At 46.2% G+C, this 21477-nt stretch overlaps 1 protein-coding gene and 1 pseudogene across 1 annotated transcript in view; one reads left to right on the forward strand and one right to left on the reverse strand.

Moving 5' to 3' along the window:
• The window catches only part of TGM5 (transglutaminase 5), a 37769-nt gene extending 20203 nt beyond the window's left edge, over positions 1-17566 (reverse strand). The window contains exons 1-6 of the mRNA XM_053594474.1: positions 17428-17566; positions 10663-10842; positions 10292-10537; positions 6702-6820; positions 3785-3913; positions 3029-3206 (exon numbers count right to left, since the gene is read on the reverse strand). Coding sequence (XP_053450449.1) covers positions 3029-3206; positions 3785-3913; positions 6702-6820; positions 10292-10537; positions 10663-10842; positions 17428-17437 — 862 coding nt within the window. The 5' untranslated portion in view covers positions 17438-17566. The remainder of the gene's footprint in view (positions 1-3028; positions 3207-3784; positions 3914-6701; positions 6821-10291; positions 10538-10662; positions 10843-17427) is intronic.
• Positions 7515-7611, forward strand: LOC128589439 (uncharacterized; annotated as a pseudogene).
• Positions 17567-21477: the final 3911 nt, after the last annotated feature.

The raw sequence follows: 21477 nt of genomic DNA on the forward strand, positions 1-21477 counted from the left end.
TAGACCTTCTCATAGTCACACATTGGTGCCTTCTAACCTTCAGCCCAACTCAGTGGTATCCCCACCCTAGCCTCCAGCCCCATGCAGGTATGGGCAAGAACAGACCAGGCATATTCCTAAGTTTTTTCTTCAGCAACTTTCTTAAGATATAATTCACATCCATAAAATTCATCCTTGTAAAGTGTTCAATGGTTTACGATATAGTCACCGATTGTTGAATAATTCCCACTATCTAATTCCAGAACATTTCATCACCTCAAAATGAAACCCTGTATTCATTACCAGTCACTCCTGATTTATCCCCTCCCTGCAGGCCTAAGCAACCACTATCTACTTTCTGTCTTTACAAATATGTACAGACTCATACACTATATGGCTTTTTCACCCCTGGATTTGGGGGAGAGTTTTGAAGGAACTTAGGCAACAGAACATCACTGTCCCCTCTGTTCGCTTGCTGCAGTACAAGGCATCCTGGCTACTTCCCGGACCACAGCCAGGGACTGAGGGTCCCAACCTTGTCAAGGAGGGAACAGTTGGAAAGGAAGAGCCTAATGACCTGCAGCTTTGGGGTGACTGGTCCTGAGTGCAAGGGATTGCTCTGAAATTTCCAAGGAATAGCCAACTAAATGGATACCAAGGAAACAGCCTGTCAAAAATGTTATAATTATATCTTTAATGGACACAAAGCCTCTTATGTTCTATGGGAAGCTGAAGTTAATATGTTGACAGTTTAAAAGGCAACACGGGAGGCAGGGCTGCAGAAAGGAGATTGCACTTCTAAGTCAGACAAGAGTTAGTAGGTCACTTTATGCCTGTTTTCTTATCTGTAAATGGCTGTAATGCTAGCTACTTTGTAGGTGGTTGTGAGAATTAGAAATAGCGAAAGTGCTGAGTGCATTCCTGGAGCACTTAGTGGGTGCTGAATAAATGGCAGCTGCTAGCAATGCTCTCGGGGCAGTATTCACGATGGTTAGAGCATGGCCTGCAGAGCTAGCCGGACTCCCGTGTGAGACAGGCTCTGCCACTCAGTTTCCTCCTCGGCGAGATGGAGATAATGACAGATCCTACCTCACAAGGTCCTTTAAGGGGTCAAACTGGACATTCCTAGGTAATATGGAATACTCACTGTAGCCAGGTGCTATTCCAAGCACTCCTCATGTATGAACTTAATCTTTTCAATAACCCTATTGAGGTTACTGAGGTAGGTCCCATTATTTTCCCCATCATATGAGTGAGGAAATTGAGGCACAAATCAAGTGACCTACCCAAGGTTACTCTGCCAATTAATGGTAGTGCTGGTATTTAACCCCAGTCTGCCTATGGAGGCTACAGGCTTTACCACTACTCTAAGCTGCCAGGTTCTAGCACAGTAAACATTAGCTACTGTGGCTGTGAAATAGTAATAATAATTAAAAACAAAACAAAACATGTTTTGGTGGCTGTTTTGGGCTAAGGAGTTTGACTAAATCCTTAAACTTTAACTTTGGTGGAGGATAGCAACTGGGTCTTACCCATCTCTGTGTCCAAGAATACTTGGAACACAGTGCCTGGCATAGAAAAGGACTCAATAAGTATTGAAGAAATGAATGAGTTTTTCAAACAGCTATATTTATTAATATATAGAAGAAGCTTCTAGAGGAAGGGCCACATGGTGGCTCCTTTGGGGAAGGCTGGTGTTGACTGAGCTGCCATATTTGACTACTCTGCCCCTCCTTTTGTTTTCCAGGTCACCAAAGGGCCATGATTCTCATAAACATTTTAATTGGTCTGGTCTCGCGTAATCTCCATTCACTGACTCCACTTCTTTCATCACCCAGTTCCAAACACCCACGCCCAATTCCACTCACTCGCTCTGCACACACACCAGGCCCATTAGACACTGGGCTTCCCATACACTGGAAAATTCCTTCTCTATCTTGTACAAGATCGATCATCTGCCTGTCAGTCTAGCGCCTGCTTCCTGAATGACTCAGACCCACTTCACCCAGATTTCCATGACTTTGGGATTCGATCTGTTGATTGCCTTCTTTCTTATCCCTGGGCATTCAAAGTATCCCACTCACAATGGAGCTCTGCGGCTGTGGATGAGTGAGCTTCAGACAGTACAGATTAGCATCAGCTTATATGGTCACTTTCTGTTGGTGTTGAAAGAAACCGCCCTGTGTCCTTGAACTGAGGCCTAGCACTGTCTGCTCAGCAGCCTGGGGCTCTGTAAGCCTCCTCTAGAGCTGTCACATTCTTCTAAGAACCCAGGGACAGGTCCAGCACACAGATTGCATTAAGCTTTTTCACAGAGGGGATTTCTACACAGAAAGCCTGAGCCCTCAATAAACACCAAGTTATGGGTAAATCGTGGCTTCAACTAAAGAGTCATGTGAGTGAAAGCCTTACTTGGCCTTGTTCCCAGCTAACACAACTCATAACTTCCTGCTTGTGACCCTAATCAGGATTCGAATGCCAAAAAAGAGGCTGAGAACCAGCCTAACCATGGAGGGACAGGGTGAGGGTGAGGACCAGGGGCCTCCCTAACTCCCTGGCCTGAGTCAGGCCCTCTGACCTTGTGACAACTCAAGGTCACTTTACTTGGCTGTCATTTTGCTCTGACCCCTTGGCCCGCAACTCAGCCCAAACACACGTTTCCCTTATACCTACATATCTTCATTAACGCTGTTCTCTATGCTCAGAAAGGGTACTGGTCAGTTTAATTACTAGGCCTCTCATCTCATTTCTATCTTGGACCTGGACAGTTCCCAGCCAGGCTCTTAGGAATGTCAGGCTGCTCAAGCTCAGAAGAAGCGAAGGGCACCAGGTATCTTGGGAAGTGTAACTTTTACTGCAGAACCATGGTCTGAACTAAGCTCAAATGTATGAAGCCTGTGGCCAGCTAAGAGGCATTTTGGAGGGAAAGGGCTTCCTTCCAAATGTGCCTGAGTGGGCACTGTGTGAGACTGGGACCAGAAAAGCTCAGAGGGTGCACACTTGCGCTGTTATATGTTGGTCTTTCCATGGGGCCCTTTCTACCTCCTACCTGTGCACATGACAGCAGCAAAGACCCAGCACTGCCCGTAGCGCACAGGCTGGCAGCCTGTGGCACGCCACTGCTTCAGGATGGCCACACTGCCCGTCCACTCTGCAGGGTTGACGCCATCTGTGTAATTCTCACTCCAGTTTCCATTGAGCACCCCATTGTCATCATTGCTGTTGATCTGAAGAACACCCATATTAGGGAAGCATAGAAACAGCCATTTCTTCAGTAAGATGTGATATGTGGGCTTCCTTGGAAGGCTCACAGCCTGGCACACAGAGGAGAACTTCGACCTCATTTTACTAGGCACTTCCAGACCTGCTAGGGAAGGGTGGGGGGTGGGGCCGGCGAGTCTGACTTGTGCTCCACTGTTAATTAGTTTATTATTCTGTTTCTATCTGTCCCTTTACCCCATACCCTCCCATCTGCTGTAAAGCTGTGTCCTGGCTCTGAGAGCTTTAAAAATAATTCAGAACAAAGGGAATTGAGAAACAAGATCATTTCCAAATTGGAGCTGCCCTCAGCCTTTCCCAAAGCATCCAATTTGGAATTAACAGAGGTGAAAGCCTGAACCCATCTATTTCAGAGCTTGATTGAGAAAACTTTTTACCCTCATTCTGGCATCAATCTCATTCAAATGGCGTTGCCAGGGGGTCCTTCCTCTCAACTCTTTATTCTCCCACTGCAGTGGGCAACTGTGAGTGGGCAGGGCACCCCACACACAGCTTCCTCCCTCCCTGGGCACAACAGGGACCTCACCATGGCGCACACCACTCTGCTGACATAGACGGGGCTTCCCCGCAGGGCGCAGTCTGTGGCTGGGTCAATCTGGGAGTGCAGGCTCTTGTCTAGCAGCTTCAGGCAGATGTCTATAATATTCTCTTCAAACTGCAGGGGAGACACAGACTGGGGAAGTGCCCTTGCTTACCTTGTGGGAGTACGTAAAACCGACATGACCCACCCCACCCAGCCAGCTCTCTGAGGGAGTGTGTTTGTGGAAGACAAACCCATTTAGAAGGTAACTGTGTCAAACACAACAGCCACGGCCTGCCTCCCATTCAGGGGTGGGGTTCCAAAGCTCTGGGGTCACAAGTCATCTGGTACATGTGGCCTGCATATCAAATCCCTCCCCCTTCAGTTTGAAGTGACGACTGCCAGTTTTTGTTTTGTTTTTTTCCAGTGAGTTTAACTGACTGAAAAATCTGTTTCTCCGTCTCCTCTCAATCTGCACACTCTTGGAACCCCTGGGATGCTCTTGCTAAACTGCATTGCTTCTTCCACACTCACTTGAGGACCCTGCCTGCCATTGGCAGCTACTGCTGAAGTGATGGTATAACCTGCGCCGCGACCTGCAGTTCACTGGGGCGCCAGACTGACTAACAGCATGTGAAACTTCCCACCCAAAGCAGGCAGGCTGGCTGCTCCTGGTCTTTCTGACTTGGTGTGAATGCCATGTCCTCTCAGGGCTGGAGCCCTGAGCCTGGTTTGGCTCCATAACCCGGGGTATGTCCCCGCTACTCCTTAGACTCAGTTATGTGGTGTGGTCAAGGCCCATCTTTCCTGCCTGAGTGAACATTTTACCTCATTCCAGCCTCATTATGTCCTCATAATCCCAGACCTGGCACAGTGCCCAGTGCACTGCAGAGTGTCTGAACATCTTTGTTGAAACAAGTGTAAATGAATGCATTTACTCCTGAGAAACACTGGGCAACAAGAAGAATCAGAATCCATCTTCCCCAGAGGATAGTCTGACCAGTTCACTTTTCTGTTTTAAAATAGTCAAAGGTCCCTATGGTCTAGGAGTGTCCAACAGCAGACTGAGGCTGGCTATGACAGCTTATCCGTGGTGATGGATATCACAAAAATTATGCAAGGACCTTGTTTTTGCACATTAGCTTTCCTTAGTTTTTGTGTATTTAATTTGTGGCCCAAAACAACTCTTAGGTAAGCATTCATAGCCAGTTCTCGGCAGCAGTTGGATACCCCTGGTAAAGAATCAAAGATCCAACCTCCTTCAGAAGTCTCTTCCAGATCACCCACCCCAACATCTCCAGCCTCATGTCTCAATATCCCCACCACCACTGCCACCATTTTTTCCAGCAACACCAAATTCCTTATAACTCCTGCAGGAGGCCAAACCATTTCCCTCCTTCATGTCTTCATCCATGTCTTCTCTCTGTCTGGAATGTTTCTCCCCCTTTCCATCACTTGGGTAACTCAATTCAAGCATATTCCCTCCCAGGAAGCCTCTCTGATACTCCCATGCCCAGCTAAGAGCTCTTCCCTTTGCTCCCAGAACACTCTGCACCTGTCTCTTTATCTCTACACACCCCACTTCATGGTAAATGATCTGCTGTGTGTCTGGGTCCCCTCTACACTGTGGGTTCAGGGACAGTGTTTTATTCCTTTTCCTATCTCTAGCACTTAGCACCCTGCCTGGCGCCAAGCAGGCATTCAGTATGCCTTAATGAGGAAGGGAGACAGAAGCAGAGGGACCCAGGGCTCCGAAAGCAGAAACTCCTCACTTCTGTTTCTCACAGATGACAGTAAACTTCTGTCCAGGGGCTCTTCAGGACTCCCAATCTGTTCCTGCTGAGTAAGGGGTTGGGAAGTGAGTTGGGGCCAGTCAAGGTTGCTATGCCTCATCTTGGTGGTAGCTACCCCTGGGCCCAAACTAGGCCTGAAAGCCACACATGTTGGAGTTCTATAGAGTAAGTCCAGGAGAGGAACTATATCAAGCTGATAAAAGGCTTCATGGGGACCTCCAGGGTTTCTCAGCTGACACCCCCTTTGCGTGGTTAAGAGCTGATCTTCTCCCTCCCGTGGTGTTTCTGGCATCAGGACTCAGCCTAGAGAACCCTCTTCCCTGGCCTGGCACTGGAGCACCTGCTGTGGGCTGAGCTTTAAATGAGAGGCAGGCTTTTAGACAGAGCAAAAGCTGCAGAGCATTCCAGTTAACATGATGCTATTTTTACATATAAAACCATGTTGTAGAACATGTGTAGAAAGCAAAATGCAAAGGAACTGACAACAAGCTGGTGACGGTGCTTAGGATGACCTTCATGTATCCATTTTTGTAACGCTTCTTTGCAAAGTTTTAAAAACAATTATGTATTAACTTTCATAATGAAAAAGATATATCATCAAAACAAATGAATAAAGAGGCAGCAGTCATGGGAAGGGAGCGTTTCTGCTCATCAGCCCTGTTTCCAGCTGCCATGTTCAGGGTCTTGTCCTCGGTGTGGGGGAATTGATGCCAGGCCTGTCACCAGGGGTTGTGAGGATGAAGTGAGAGAGTGGAAAATGGGACACACACAGTTTAACAAACAAAATTACTGCTGGGCACCACAGCAGCCTCAGGGATGCCAGCCCCTTCATCCATAACCTAACGCTCAGTGGAACTCCTGGGCGGGTGCCATTAGCTGCCTTTCCCCTTTGCTCCTGTCGTCCAAATCAGACATGATCAGTAAAAGATGCACCTTCCCACTTCCCTGGGCTGCTCCTGTAGCAACCTGAACTCCCTGGCATCACACATTTCCCTGTACCTTTAATGAGCAATGGTCAGAAATTTTGGCGAGCCTCGAACACACCCCTCTCCTTGAACGCATCCCTCTCCTGCTTCCCTCTCCCCATAAGCCCAGGGCCTGGACGGGCTGCCAGTGGGACTGACACTCACCTGTCCATAGTTCCAGGGGCATGGGCGGATCCAGTTCTTGTTCCCTTGGTAGATGAAGCCGTAATCATTCATGACATACTCCTGACGCTGGGGCTCACTGTCCAAGTAGACGGCATCGTCTAGGAATAGAGTGGGAGGACGCAGAGCAGAAAAGTCATCTTGCCCCTCCTGTCACACTCCCATCCCCTCAGTCCCACGGAAACTGAGCTCTGGAGAGGGCACCTGCCAACCCCAAGAGGGGCACCAGGGGATGGTCTTGGGGATCCACGCCCCCAGCACCAGCTGGTTCGATATAAACAAACATAAAGTGGAATAATAAGAATCTACCGTGGTGGAATTTCTTGGTTGGCAAAGCACATTTACATCCTAGCCCCATTTTAAGGTTGAGAAAATAATCTCAGCGTGATTAAACTTGCCCAAATCACACATACTTAGCTGGAATTTGAACACAGCCCATGCAATTCCATATTTTGTGCTCTTTCAGCTACACTAATCTTGGCTGGAAAAGAGCAAACCTGAACTGAAGTTTTGGCATTGACCTTATCATTCCTTTTGTAGAAATGTAATCCAAGGAAAGTATTTAAGATGTACACAAAGGTGTAGTTACTACTATGCCCCATTCTTGAGGACTGGTTAAATAACTTCTGTGCACCTCCACCACGGAATTTCATATATATTAATATTAGCATAAGGCAGCAAAATCGTATATATGGACTTGGGAATCCACATGTGATTTATGAAATTTAAATAGGTTACAAAACAATGTGTATGCCATGAAATGACTTTTCTTAAAAGTATATGTGTATAGGGCACTCACTTTGGCAGCAGATATATTAAAATTGGAATGATAGAGGTTAGCATGGCTCCCCAGAAGAATGACATGCAAATTCGTGAAGCGTTCCATATTTTTTGGAAGGAACAACCAAGATCATAAATTTTGATGATGAAAACACAATATTAATAAATTTTCATATGCCAAATATATACGTATGTATATTAACTGAAGATTCTGAAGCTTACTCCAAAAGATATTAATTGTAATTACACTTTTTGCCTATTGGTATTCTCTAGATTTTCTCAAATGAACATGTGCTATTTTTTTTTTGTTTGTTTGTTTTTGTTTTTGTTTTTGTAGAGACAGAGTCTCACTTTATGGCCCTTGGTAGAGTGCCGTGGCATCACACAGCTCACAGCAACCTCCAACTCCTGGGCTTAAGCGATTCTCTTGCCTCAGCCTCCCGAGTAGCTGGGACTACAGGCGCCCGCCACAACGCCCGGCTATTTTTTGGTTGCAGTTTGACCAGGGCGGGGTTTGAACCCGCCACCCTCGGTATATGGGGCTGGCGCCTTACCGACTGAGCCACAGGCGCCGCCCGAACATGTGCTATTTTTATATTAAAACAAATCTACTTAAAGTAGAGAACAAACAAAAGGACTTAGGAATAGATGTCCTCTTTGCAGTGTCCCACAGGCATCCTCAAACTTTTTAAACAGGGGGCCAGTTCACTGTCCTCAGACCGTTGGAGGGCCAGACTATACTTTAAAACAAAAACTATGAACAAATTCCTATGCACACGGCATGTATCTTATTTTGAAGTAAAAAAACAAAACGGGAACAAATACAATCACACCACCTCATGTGGCCCGTGGGCCGCAGTTTGAGGACCCCTGGTCTAGAAGCTCTGACAGACCCTGAGGAAAAGGGCCCTCCTCCTCCTCAGAGCCAGCCTCAGACACAGCCTGTCAGGCTCCTGATGCAGGAGGATTCCTTGCTGAGATGTGTTTGGGGGTTTGGACCTGTGTGGGGAGAAGCTCAGGTTCAGAGTTGAGACCACACCCATCCCTCCTCCTAGCCAGGGTCAGCACCACACCCATCCCTCCTCCTAGCCAGGGTCAGCAGTGGCCTAAGCTACAAGGCAGTCTTCCCACTGGGCAGGGTGATCTTCCTACCAGTCACGGTGTTGGGACAGCGCTGATCCTAACTTATACCACCTTTAGCCCCAGCATTGGGTCTCCCCAGGACCTGGGTACAGGGCAACCTCAGAAGAGAAGCCCCAGCAGTTAACACTTTCCTCCCCACATTTCAAGGCCCTCAGTGCAAGTCTGAAACCCAGTCTTAAAGGGCAGGAGGGGTGCCTATGTATGTATGTAAGAGAGAGACAGAGGCAGAGACAGAGAGAAGACAGACAACTGGCCCTTCTTCATCCAGTGGCACGGCCTTTTCACCTGGCTGGTTGATGAGAACGCTGAGCCATTCAGCAACAAGGAGAGGTGGGTGATGAGACGTTTTAGAACCCAGCCAGGTTCTGGGTCCTAAAGTGACCCAGCAGGCCTTCTCACACGGGGAGGGATAAGACTGAGGAAGAATTAGAAGGAGTCCGGGGACAGGAAGGAGATCATACCCTAAGTCAGAAGCAAAAGTGGGTTGAGTCTGGCTTTTGGGGAAAGGCACAGCAGACCCATCCCTATTCCTGACTTCTTCTGTCCTTCCAACTCTCTCCTGGTTTGCGCTTAGTTTTGCCCCGAAGGTTTAGAGGACAGGGTTTGTGAGACTGGTAAGGTGGGATATTCACTCTGGCTTTGTTTGTAGAAGAAAAATACTAAAGACAGCCAAAAATAGGGGACTAGTTAAAAACATCTGATGCATCCAAACAGTGGCATAATTGTAACAGTTAAGATGAATATTCTGATAGGAAAATATGTTCAAAGTTAAATTGTTATATTAAAAACGCTAAATGGAGGGTGGCGCCTGTGGGTCAATGAGTAGGGCACCAGCCCCATATACCAAGGGTGGCGGGTTCGAGCCCAGCCAGGCCAAACTGCAACAAAAAAATAGTTGGGCATTGTGGCAGGACCCTGTAGTCCCAGCTACTCGGGAGGCTGAGGCAAGAGAATCTCCTAAGCCCAAGAGCTGGAGGTTGCTGTGAGCTGGGACGCCATAGCACTCTACCGAGGGCGACAAAATGAGACTCTGTCTCAAAAAAACAAAGCAAATTGGAAACTAGTATGTATGACATAATCCTACTTGTGCAATGCATTGTAGACTGACACACGTACACACAGACACACACACACTTATTTGATTAAGCATAAAACACTTTCATAAGGCTTCACAAGAAAATGTTAACATGTCTTATTCCCGTGGAGAATGAAACTTGGATCTTGGGAGGTTTTCTTTTTTGCCTTCTCCTTTTCTTTTCTATTCTTTCCTTTTCTTTTCTTTTGGTTTTCTTTTTTGGTTTTACTTTTACTTTATTCCACAAATATTCGATGTAGTGCATTAACTACTAGTATAATGAAAAACTCAAGTTAACTTAAAAATGTATGATAAAGGTAGATGTCAACAGTGGTCAAAATTAATTGGTGTAATAGTTTTCTGTTTAAGTAAAGATGATTTGGTTCAAAATTGGAAAATTCTAAGTAAGCAAATAAATAGTGAGGTCTCCCTGCCCTGGTTGAGGGTGGTGCTGAGCATATGAGATTGGGGAGGTTTATGGGTAGACAGGGAGCAGGGTCTAGAAACCACTGAGCCTGTTTCTCTGGAAGCACTGATAGAGAGGAGGGACCTCCTCATGGGGACTGTGCCTTACCTGGGCACCAGGGATTGAAGAGCAGGATGAACTCCCCGAGCTGGTAGGCTGTGACAGGGCCCTGGAAGGGGTCAATGTGAATTTTCAGGAGGTACCGGCCCACAGCCGCAGTGGGAGGTGCACACAGGCTCACCTCCAAGGAGGTGGCCCCATTGGTTTCTAGAGAGGCGATCCAGGGGCTGGTGCCAGCACGGTCTGCCAGGCTGAACACGGCCCGAGTCCCCTTGGCCAGGTCAGGCAGGGATCCTGGGAAGGAAGTAGAGCTGAGTCCCTCTGGGGTGACCTCCCAGCCCTTCCCAAAGACCCCCCAACACACACAGACACATCTCCACACACATACACATAGCCCTGTGAGCCAGCTGGGTCCTCACCAGTCTCAATCACAAAGATGATATTGTCCAGGCCTGGCTGGAAGCCGCGGTTACTGAAGTGCAGGGTGATGGTGAAGATCTGGCCCCGGCGAATGATGAGGCGGTAGATGCTTATCTCTTCTGTGTGGTGCTGCACGTTGTTCCTGGAGGTCTGGAAGTCTGTGAAGGCCACCTCTAACTCTGCAATGAGGCAGCCAGAGGCAGACTCAGGGTTTGGATCCGATCCTATCTTCCACTTACTAATTGTGCAAACTTGAGAAAGCAATTCAATCTCTTTGAGCTTCAGTTCTTACATCAATAAAATTAGAGTCCATAATGCCAACCTAGCAGGATTAGTATGAGGATGAAGTGAGGTTCCATGCACGCAAGTTCCTCTTTCTTCCTTCCTTGCTTTCTTCCTCCCTTCCTCCCCTACTTCTCTGACTGTCCCCCTCGCCCTTGCACCATCTTTGGGTACATGGTTTTCTGCCTCTGTCCGACTCCTTTTGTAGACCTGGCCAGGTCTGATTGCTCCCTTCAGCCTAGCATATCTTCAGACTCACCCTAGCAACCACTTCCTTGGTGTCAATAGTCTCACCGCCCCTGTTCCAGCCTCCAGACCTGGGAGCTGCATCAACTGTCCCTGGGTTAGCTGTCCCCAGGTTGGCTGCCCCTGAGTTAGCTCCCTTTCCTTTAGCAATTTTCTGGCTCTCTGACCACAACTAATGCCATGTGTCCAATGCCCTGGGAGCCTGGAGGGAGACAACAGACAAAGAAAGTTCCATTCCCAGCCCTTAGGAGCTTCTGCTAAGACACAGACTGACCTCACTGTTCTCTAAGGGTGCCTCTCCCAGAAGGGCCCTATTTCTTACTCTTTCATGTTTGACATGATCCTGCCATGGTCCCCAGTCATCTAGTGAACTCACAGCCTTTAAATGACAACTGGTTCACCCATCTCCTTAGCCTACATTCATTTGTGTGTCACCAAGTCCCTTCATTCCTGCAATTAAAATGTGTCTGGTATCCATCTGTCCCTTTCCATGTTCACCTGAATCTAACCTGCTCACCTCATACCTAGTGACTGTAATAGTTCCCATAAAGTCTCCGGCCTTCACTCTCTCTCCCCACGACCCACCCTTAATGCATCATCAGATTACCTTTTCTCAAGAAAATGTGATCATGCCATCCTTTTGCTCCTAAAGTTCGGAGATATCTTACATTACTATTAAAAAGGCACATTCTTTACTCTGAAACTTATATCAGTCCTTAACTTATTCTTGCATTCTTACTTCTCACCACTCCCAGGATGGGCCCTTTCCTGTAGACGATCTGTCCCCAAGCAAATGATACCCTTACCTTCTGTGCATTTTGTTCCTGCGGTAGCCTCAACTCACAGTGGTTCCTTACTATCTAACGAGATCCTATCTTTCCTCTAAGACCCTCATCCTTCATGAAGCCTGCCGCAATTGGCTCACCCTTCTTCCCACCTCCACTCATCTGCAGAACCTAATTGAATCTCTCATAGAAAATCTTTACTACTTGACTGACAAGTTAACTTGCATGTCATGCTCTTGTGTTCATTTCTATCAACAGATTTCTCCTAGATTTAGGCTCAGCCTGAGATATTCAAATGTTTGTCTTTGTTACTCTTATTTTTTTAAGGCAAGCATGGAACAAAGTTTATTGAGGAAGAGAAAGATAGGCATATAGAATAAGTAAGCTTACAAAGCTGGATACATTCACCTAGACAGAGAACAGGCCTCTGTTGCCAGAGCAAGTAGGCAAAGAGGCCTCTTTGTTACTTTTATTTTTTATTTTATTTTATTTTTGTTGTTGTTGCAGTTTTTGGCCAGGGCTGGGTTTGAACCCACCGCCTCCAGTACACAGGGCAGGGCCCTACTCCTTTGAGCCACAGGTGCTGCCCCTCTTTGTTACTTTTAAATTTGTCTTTCACCACTAGATATAAGCCAATAAGTAGAGACTTAGCTGGTTTGTCTTGGCTGTATTTAGAGTTTTAAACAATGAACAAAGGCAGTTGACAAAATTTAATACTCTTTCATAGTAAAAATGCTCAACGAACTAACAGTAGAAGGAAAACTTCCTCAACCTGATAAAGGATATCTATGAAAAACCCACAACAAAGACCATACTTGATAAGAAACAAGACAAGGATGTCTGCTCTGCCCATATCTATTCATCATTGTACTAGACAGTTCCAGCCAAGGCTACACATATTAGGCCAAAAGAAAAAAGAAAAAAAAATCAAAGACATCCAGATTGAAAAAAAGTAAAATTATCTTTACACAAAGATCTTGTACATAAGGACAGGCGTGATAGCTCGTGCCTGTGATCCTGGCACTCTGGGAGGCTGAGCCAGGAGGGTCAGGAGTTTGAAATCAGCCTAAGCAAGAGCAAGACCCTGTCTCTACAAAAAATGGAAAGTTAGCTAGAGCTCAGCCCTAATCTCAGTGGTTAGGGCTCCAGCCACATACACCGGGGCTGGTGGGTTCAAACGTGGCCTGGGCCTGCTAAACAACAATAACAACAACAAAAAATAGCCAGGCTTTGTGGCAGGCGCTTGTAGTCCCAGCTACTTGGGAGGCTGAAGCAAGAGAATTGGTTAAGTCCAAGAGTTTGAGTTTGCTGTGAGCTGTGACGCCATGACACTCTATCAAGGGCGACATAGTGAGACTTTGTCTCAAAAAAAATAAAAAAAGTTAGCTGGGTGTGGTGGCATGCACCTGTAGTCCAAGCCTCTTAGGAGGCTGCGGAGGGAGGTTTGCTTGAGCCCAGGAGCTTGAGGTGGCCGTAAACCATGGTGACACCACTGCATTCTAGTCTAGATGACAGAGCAAGACTCTGGCTCCAAAAAAACAAACAAACAAAAACAACAACAAAAAACAGCAAAGATCTTGTATGTAGAAAATCCTAAGGTATTCACCAAAAAATTAGAATTGATAAGATTCAGCAAGGTTATAGGATATAATATCAATATAAAAAATCAACTATATTACTATATACTTGCAATGAATATCTGAAAATAAAATTAAGAAAATTATTCCATTTTATAATAGCATCAAAAAGAAGGAAATACTTAGGAATAAATTTCCCAAAAGAAGTGCAAAACCCGGACTGCAAAAAAAACACAAAATATTGCTGAAAAATTAAAGAAGACCTAAATAAATGAAATGACATTCACTGTTCATAGATTGGAAGACAATATCATTAATATGACAAATTAATCTACAGATGCAACACAATTCCTATCAAAATCCCAATTGCCACTTTGCATAAATCGACAACTGGATCCTAGAATTCATATGGAAATATAAGGGATCTATAGTAGCCAAAACAATCTTGACAAAGAAAAACAAATTTAGAGGGTTCACGCCTCCCTATTTTAAGATTTGCTGCAAAGCTACAGTAATCAAGGCAATGGGTAGAAGTATACGAATAGGCATACTGCTCAGTGGAACAGAAATGAGAGTCCAGAAATAAGATCTTACATTTCAACTAATCTTTGACAAGAGTACCAAGACAATTTGATGGGGGAAAGAATGGTCTTTTCAAAACATCATGTTGGGTCAAGTGAATATCCACATGCAGAAGAATGAAGTTGGATGCCTACTTTACAACATATGTAGCATATAAAAATTAACTCAAAATGGACCAAAGACATCAACAGAAGAGCTAAAACTACAAAACTCAGAAAAGAAAACACAGGGGTAAATCTCGGTGATTTTGGACACCAAGATATGACAACAGAAGCACAAGCAAGAAAAGAAAAACACAGGTACATAGAACTTCATGACAATTAATAACATCAAGAAGGTGAAAATATAACCCACAGAATATGGGGACATAGTGTAAACCATGAATCTAATAAGGGACTTATGTGAAGAATATTTTTTAAAATCTCATACAACTTTATAATAAAAAGACAAATAAATAAAAAATGGGCAACTGATCTGAATAGACATTTATGCAGAGAAGGCATGTCAAAAAGCACATGAAGAGATTCTCAACATCATTAGTCATGAGAGAAATGCAAATGAGATATCACATCCACATCCAAAGGCAGACAATAACCAATGTTAGTGAGAATGTGGGGAAGAGCAAAACCCTCATATATCGTTGGTGGGACTGTAAAAAGGCGCAGCACTTTGGAAGACTTTTCCTCAAAATGTTACACATAGAGTTACCACTTGACCTAACAATTCCATCCCTAAGTATATACCTAAGATAAATGAAAACATGTTTTGCACAAAATGTGAATCTTGATAGCAATGTTATTCCTAACAGCCAAAAAGTGGAAAGAACATAAATGCTCATCAACTGGTTTATCCATACAATGGAATATCATTTGGCCATAAAAAGCAACACTGAGCATGCTACAACATGGATGAAAACATTTATGCCAAGTGAAAGAAGTCACCCACAACCGGGCACATATTGTATGATTATATTCATATGAAATGTCCAGAATAGGCAAATCCAGAGAGACAGAAAGGAGATTTAGTGTTGCCAGGGGCTGGAGGAAGGTGGAGTGAGACTTGACTGCTAATTCTTTTTGAGGGATGAAATGTTACAGATCAAAAAAAAAAAAAAAGAAAAGAAATGTTACAGATCTAGATGATGGTAATGTTTGCAAAACTTTGTGAATATATTAAAACCCACTGAATTATGGACTTCAAATGCACAAACTTTATGGTGTAGGAATTGTGTCTCAATAAAGCTGTTATAAACAAATAGCAACCAAATCAACTGCATCAAAATATCCTAATAAATATCAAAATTTGTCTTCTTAAACATCTTTAAATTCTTTTGATCACTGTTATCATATAACCTAACAATTCTATCCCTAGGTATGTACCCAAGAGAAATGAAAACATATGTTTATACAAAACCTGAATCACACACATCTTTTTCATAATATAGTTTATTATGAATATTATTACAAAATCAATAAAAGCATAAAGATCAACACACTGCAGATATTAAGAAAGGCTTGCTAGGTAACAGAGTTCTCTCTCTTCTGCAAATTCACCCATCCTTGTTTCAGATCAAATCAACACTTTGCTGAGAGTCTGTCTGCTATTGCACTGTTCTAGGCACTCTAAGATAGTTGTCTCATTTAATTCTCATCATAACTTTGGAAGGACGAAATATAATGTTATTCACATGTGGGGATGAGAAAGGTAGAGTCTTCTCTAAAATTAAACCAGGATTCCTGACTCAGGTCCAACACTCTTCCCAGCACCCAACAGCTGCCACCCATCACTGGCTTTCACTCATTGCCAGAAGAGTATCCTGACTCGCTGCCAGTTGGGAGAGCACTCAGCTTTTTCTTAATAATGGAAAAAGAAGATCATCCCTTTGGGAGACCAATTGACTAACTGGCTCCAGTTCAGGTTGGGCACACGACCCAGACTGTTTAACAGGTGTGGCAGCAGCTGCCTGACAGCAAGCACTAGGGCAGAGTCTCATGCTCTGGAGACACCACAGGCATCTTAATCTCTGCCTATGACAGGGACGATCCCTCAGCCCAGACACCAGCTATTCAAATGGGAGGTTCATTTAGTACTGAGCCTTGAGGTGAAAGGGAAGTGGGGTAAAATGATTAGGGAAATAGAAAGGAGATCATAGGGAGAAGTTTTAAAGTAAGTGATCGTCATAATTGTCCTAAGAGACAGTCCCACATGAGTTCATATATACGTGGGTAAGAATGTTCTTTGCAATATTGCTTACATAACTGAAAAATTGAAAACTACCTAAATGACCATCAATAGGGGATTGGCTAAATAAATTGTGTGCACCCAAACTATGGAAAATGTTGAGGTAGAGCCGTAGGTACTGACAGGCATGGATAGAGCTCCAGAACATAGTGTCAAACGAAAAAAATCAAGAAAATCATATACACAATATGATGGTACCATGGGTATACCTAGAAAAATCACATGTACTAAGCTACCCATTTCATCGACATTCATTATTTGAATGTAAATATGCAGATCAAAGGCAGGTATCAGCAGTTACTCTGGAGATGAGGCTACAGCTGGGGATGGCAGTCAGGGAATTATAGCATAATCTGTAATTTTTTATTTATTTTACTCCAACTATGTAATCATGTATTTCTTGTGTAATTAAAAGTTATAAAATGTTTAAAATAAAAATTTAAACACAAAAGCTAGTCAAGGAAGGTGAAGCTGTTACATTTATAGAGCAAATTTAAATTTAATTTCTATAAATAAAATAGTTTCAACTAACCATTTAATCTTCATAGCAGCTCTTTCCAGAGAGAGATGATAGAGAGAGAAACTTGGTGGTGGGAAGATTAGCTAAGACAAACACATACCTTCTCTTCTCCCCCCACTCTTTCCCATATGGTGATTCAGAGAACTTCAGAGCTAAGCAGGAAGACATCAGGATTATCTGGTCTAACCCTTCATTTTGCAGGCATGTCTGTGGGACTTCAAAGAGACATGACCTGCCTTCTGTCAAAGGGTCAGCTAGTGGCAGACCCTGACCCCCAAGTCCCTGGCCTTGTCCCATCCCACCAGGCTGTGGGAGCCTGGGCTGCTTGCTGTGTTTACCTGCCAGCCTCCACACTGTCTCCTGGCTTTCAGGCCACCAAGACTTCTGAGGTTTCTGGGGTTCTTGCAGGTCCTGGCTCAGTTCTGTATTTACTCCTTTCTACCTCTGAATCCGCCCTTTTCCCCTTGACTTCCCATAGTCTCTCTCAGTCCTCCTCGTCCTGCACTTGGCAGCCCCACAGGCCTTCCCTACCTTGGGCCATGGTGGCTGCCTTCAGGTCCTGGGCTGCTCCCCACACAACAGCTGGATGGACTGGACCTTCAGGAAACCGGTGCCAGAGTGGCTGCTTCCCTGTCCATACTGAGACTCCAGGAGACACTGAAGGCGGGGCAGACTGCTGCCTGCCACCTGCTTACTGGGCAGATCACAACTGGTTTTCTCACTTGCCCTTGGGTTTTTCTTGGGGGTGTTGCTTGGCTGAGAGGAGGTGTGGAGGCCAATGAACTGTCACAGCCTTGTGCTATGTGGGCCTTGAATAGCTCTTGAGCAACAGGGCATTCCCCAGCAGGTGCTGTGCTGTGCTAGGAGGGAAAGGCAAGCTGACAGGGTCTCCAGGGAGATGGGGGTGCTGCACTTAAGTAGGAAGGAGTATCAGGGTCCCAGACTACTGCTCAAAACAAGCAGCCACAGGGAGCCTAGAGCCCTGCTGGGCACCTGAGCTCTCTTTTATCCTGAAGAGTCGCTTCATGCACATTAAATGCAAACAGAACCCACCGTCTGGATCACTTTTCTATGATTTCCTTGTATTTAATTTTGGCAGTGGCATTGCCTTGGGTGAGACCTGCCAGGTCTGAAATGAATCTCAAAAACAGAAGAGGAAGGAAAATTGGGAAGATTGCCGGAAGAGTTTTGGAAACACCTGTAGGTGAGAGGGTGACAATGCCAGTGAGCAAAGACCTTGATCCTAATGATCCTGCTAAAAAACAAAAACAAAAACAAAAACAACAACAACAAAAAAAAAAAACGAACAAGCCCTTGGAATGCACCTTTCCCTGCTGGAGGCGCTTCTCCCTGTGTGCCCCTGCTTTCTGAGTCCTTCTTTCTCTGGAATCTTATTTACCAGCACAGTCCTCCCACCTGTAATTTTCTACTCTCTCTGTCCCCACTCAGCTCTTTTAGGGTATATGTGCTCAGTTACAGTTCACCGTTTTAACATACTGTGCCCACCTCCAAGCCTCAACCCTGTGTCCCCCCAAGTTCCTGCCCTTTTCTCTCAACTGCATTTCTTGGCCAAGCTCCTTGTCTACTGCTTGGCCTCCCTCCCGCTCTCAGCCCCCTGCAGTCTGCCCTCTGTCCCCAGGACTCTGCAACACCAGGCATCAGACAACCTTTCCTGCTCTTTCGAGGTGCTGTTTGTAGCCCTGTGTGCACTGACCAGTGCTCTGGGCTCAAGTGACTTCTCTCTTAGTTGTCCTCCTACCTCCCTGTCCACTCTGCCCTCTTCTTCTTAGTCCCCTGCCCAGGCTCTTTGTCCTTGTGCTGGTGAGTCCCCCCGGGATTTGTCCGGGGGTTTTTTCTCTTCTCACTTCACTTGCTCCTGTGTGACACCAGTGACCCCTAGAACTGTGTGTTGCAGGCACCCCCCGATGGACAGCTCCCCTGGGCGGACCTTAGACACCTCATACCCTGTGTGCCCAAATGGGACTCCTCCCCTCTCCTCACCTCTCAAAGTACTTGCTCTTCTTCCCGAATCTCTGCTCTTGTCTTGGTAAGTGAGGACACATCCACTCATCATACCTGGAAAACCTGGCTGCCACCTCATCCTTCTCCATCTTCCTAGACTTTGGCCCAATAGTCCAGCCCAACTCTGAATTTTCCTAAGACTGCCTCCTCCTCTCTGGGCCCCTTGGCCCTGCTTTCACTGAGACAACTCCTAATCAGTTTCCCACCCATCTTTTCTCCAAATGGGTCACCAGTGATTTTTCGGAAGTGCCAATTCAACCAGGTTGCTCCCTGATTAAGATCAAACAGTGGGGAAAGGCCAAACATCTCAGCATCACCCTCAAAGCCCTTGAGGATTGTTCCCTGCCCACCTGGAGGCCAGGCAGGCCAAGTCCCCTTAGTTCTCTGATGCAGACTTCTCTCCCTCACCGCCGTGCTCCCTCCATGTGCTGGCCTCTTTAGACAAGAAATATCTACCTCTTGCTTTTCTACTTCCCAGTGCCCAGGCTCAAGCATCCCCCTCCAGGAAGTCTTCCTGACACCCTCCCTCTACTACGCCAGGAGTCTGATTTGGGGCTTCCTCTTTTGCATTTCCTATTAACCAACTCATACCTCACATTATAAATTCTCACCTATCTTTCCCCCAGCTCCCCAGGAAGGCAAAGACTGAGTCTTATTAATAGCATTCCCAGTGTTTAATAATATCAGTGGCTAATAGTAACAGAACTACTAATACAACTGGTAAGAGCTTTTAATTGCAGATACTATTTGGAGTTCTTTCTATGCACTACCCCATTACAACATCCCTGTGCTTAGGTACTGTTACTGTTCCTTGTATATTACAGATGAAGAAATCAAGGCTTAAAGACATTAAATAGTTTTTCTAGGCTCATTTACAAAGGACTGCTGGAGCCAGATTTTGATTGCAGGCGCTCAGACTCCACAGCCCGAGTGCAGTATCTGAAACATGGTTGGCTTTCAGCTCCTATGTGTGACCTGTCGGGGTGAATGAAGTAAAAGATGATCCACGTGTGAGCGACGGACAAATGCCCAAATGCCAGGACCACTGCCACACCCTGAGAAGGATTAGCTAGGAAGGAGGAAGGACCAGGGGCAGGAGAGCTTATTGTGAGGGGGACATGAGGGTGAGTCTAGCCAGGGTGGATGGGTGTGGAAAGGTGTGGGGCTGAAGGGGAAGATGCCCAGCAGCTCATTTCATGGTGTCTCTGGGCCAGCGTGGGGCAGCTGGGAATGGCTGAGATTTGGGAGCCATGAAGCAGCCACTGTGAGTAAAGTCCTTTGAGCTGATCCAGCCTGGGGGGCCTGAACTTCTGGCAGCTCTGCCGAACCCCAACCTCAAGCAGAGAGAGGGCAGAGAATTCACATCCACCTCTGAGTCCTGAGATTCCCACAGAGGACCTCACAAGGTCAGGAGGCGCTTAGAGAGGACTGGTCTGAGCAGCCCCTGGACAGGAGAGGGGTGAAGGCACCACAGGGGCGTGAAGCCCATTCATGGGGCCAGGAAGAGTCCAGGCTGCTCCTCCACCTGGGCTCTGGGCCTATCGAGCTGACTTACAGGCTCAGCCTTTTCATTCACTTCCTGTGAACCATTAATCAGAGGGTGTGAGGGCCAGAGTGCTGGGGCAGGGAGGTGGCGCTGATCAGAGAAGTGTGTCCCTTGGTCCAGGAAGAGGGACAGAGAGCATTTGGGCATTTGTCATTCACATGTGGATCGTCTTTTACTTCATTCACTCCTCAGGGAAACTGAGGAGAGGTGATGAGCAGGGCTGTGAGCTGCGGGGAGGGGCACTTGAGCAGAGATGAGGACAGGCCTGTTGGGGCTGGCCTGCTCTGGCGAGGTAGTGAGGAACCTCCAGACCTTTGTAAGACTCAGAGAGCCCTGGTTGCTACTTCTGGCCCTTGAGCAGGTTACAGTTTCCTTATTTGTAAAATGAATGCCTGTGGCCCTGGGGCGGCCCAGGTCTGAGGGGAAGATGAGGAGTTCCCCACAGATGATGGCAAAGGGAAGCTGCATGGGCAGATCCAAGTAGATTCCTCTGTTCCCTTCCTCTTCCCACCCCCGGAAATGGAGACAGTCACCCAGAAGAAGTGACTCAACCCGCAGGAGGACCTCTGCGTGTGAATGTGCTTCACAAAGCATTTGGAATACACATCCTCATAGCAGCCCTGTGAGGGACGGTAAGGGCTGGCACTACTATGCTCTTAGGTGATCACTTCACACCTGGGGAAGTCAGGGTGCCACCTGAGGAGCTGAGAGCTCTTTGCTTTGTGTCACACAATGATCTGGATGTTGTGATCCCCAAAACTACCAGGCTAAAGGATCTCAGGATGACAGTCTCTGTGCATACCTCGGGGGCACGGGAAGACCAGAAGCCAGGAGCGGTGGGCGCTGCTGTAAAATCAGACTCCTGGTTCAAGTCTCTTCCCTGCTCCACAGCTGAGTGTTTCCTTCAACAGAGTTTATGGGAGCCTCGTTGGGCTGTGAGGCCAAGGGTGGATTGCTCAGGATCTAATCTCAGGGTGTACTATGGCAGTGGGCACCAGCCCTGGCATTCTGGG

This window comes from Nycticebus coucang, chromosome 6 (assembly GCF_027406575.1).
Source record: "Nycticebus coucang isolate mNycCou1 chromosome 6, mNycCou1.pri, whole genome shotgun sequence".
Taxonomy (NCBI): Eukaryota; Metazoa; Chordata; class Mammalia; order Primates; family Lorisidae; genus Nycticebus; species Nycticebus coucang.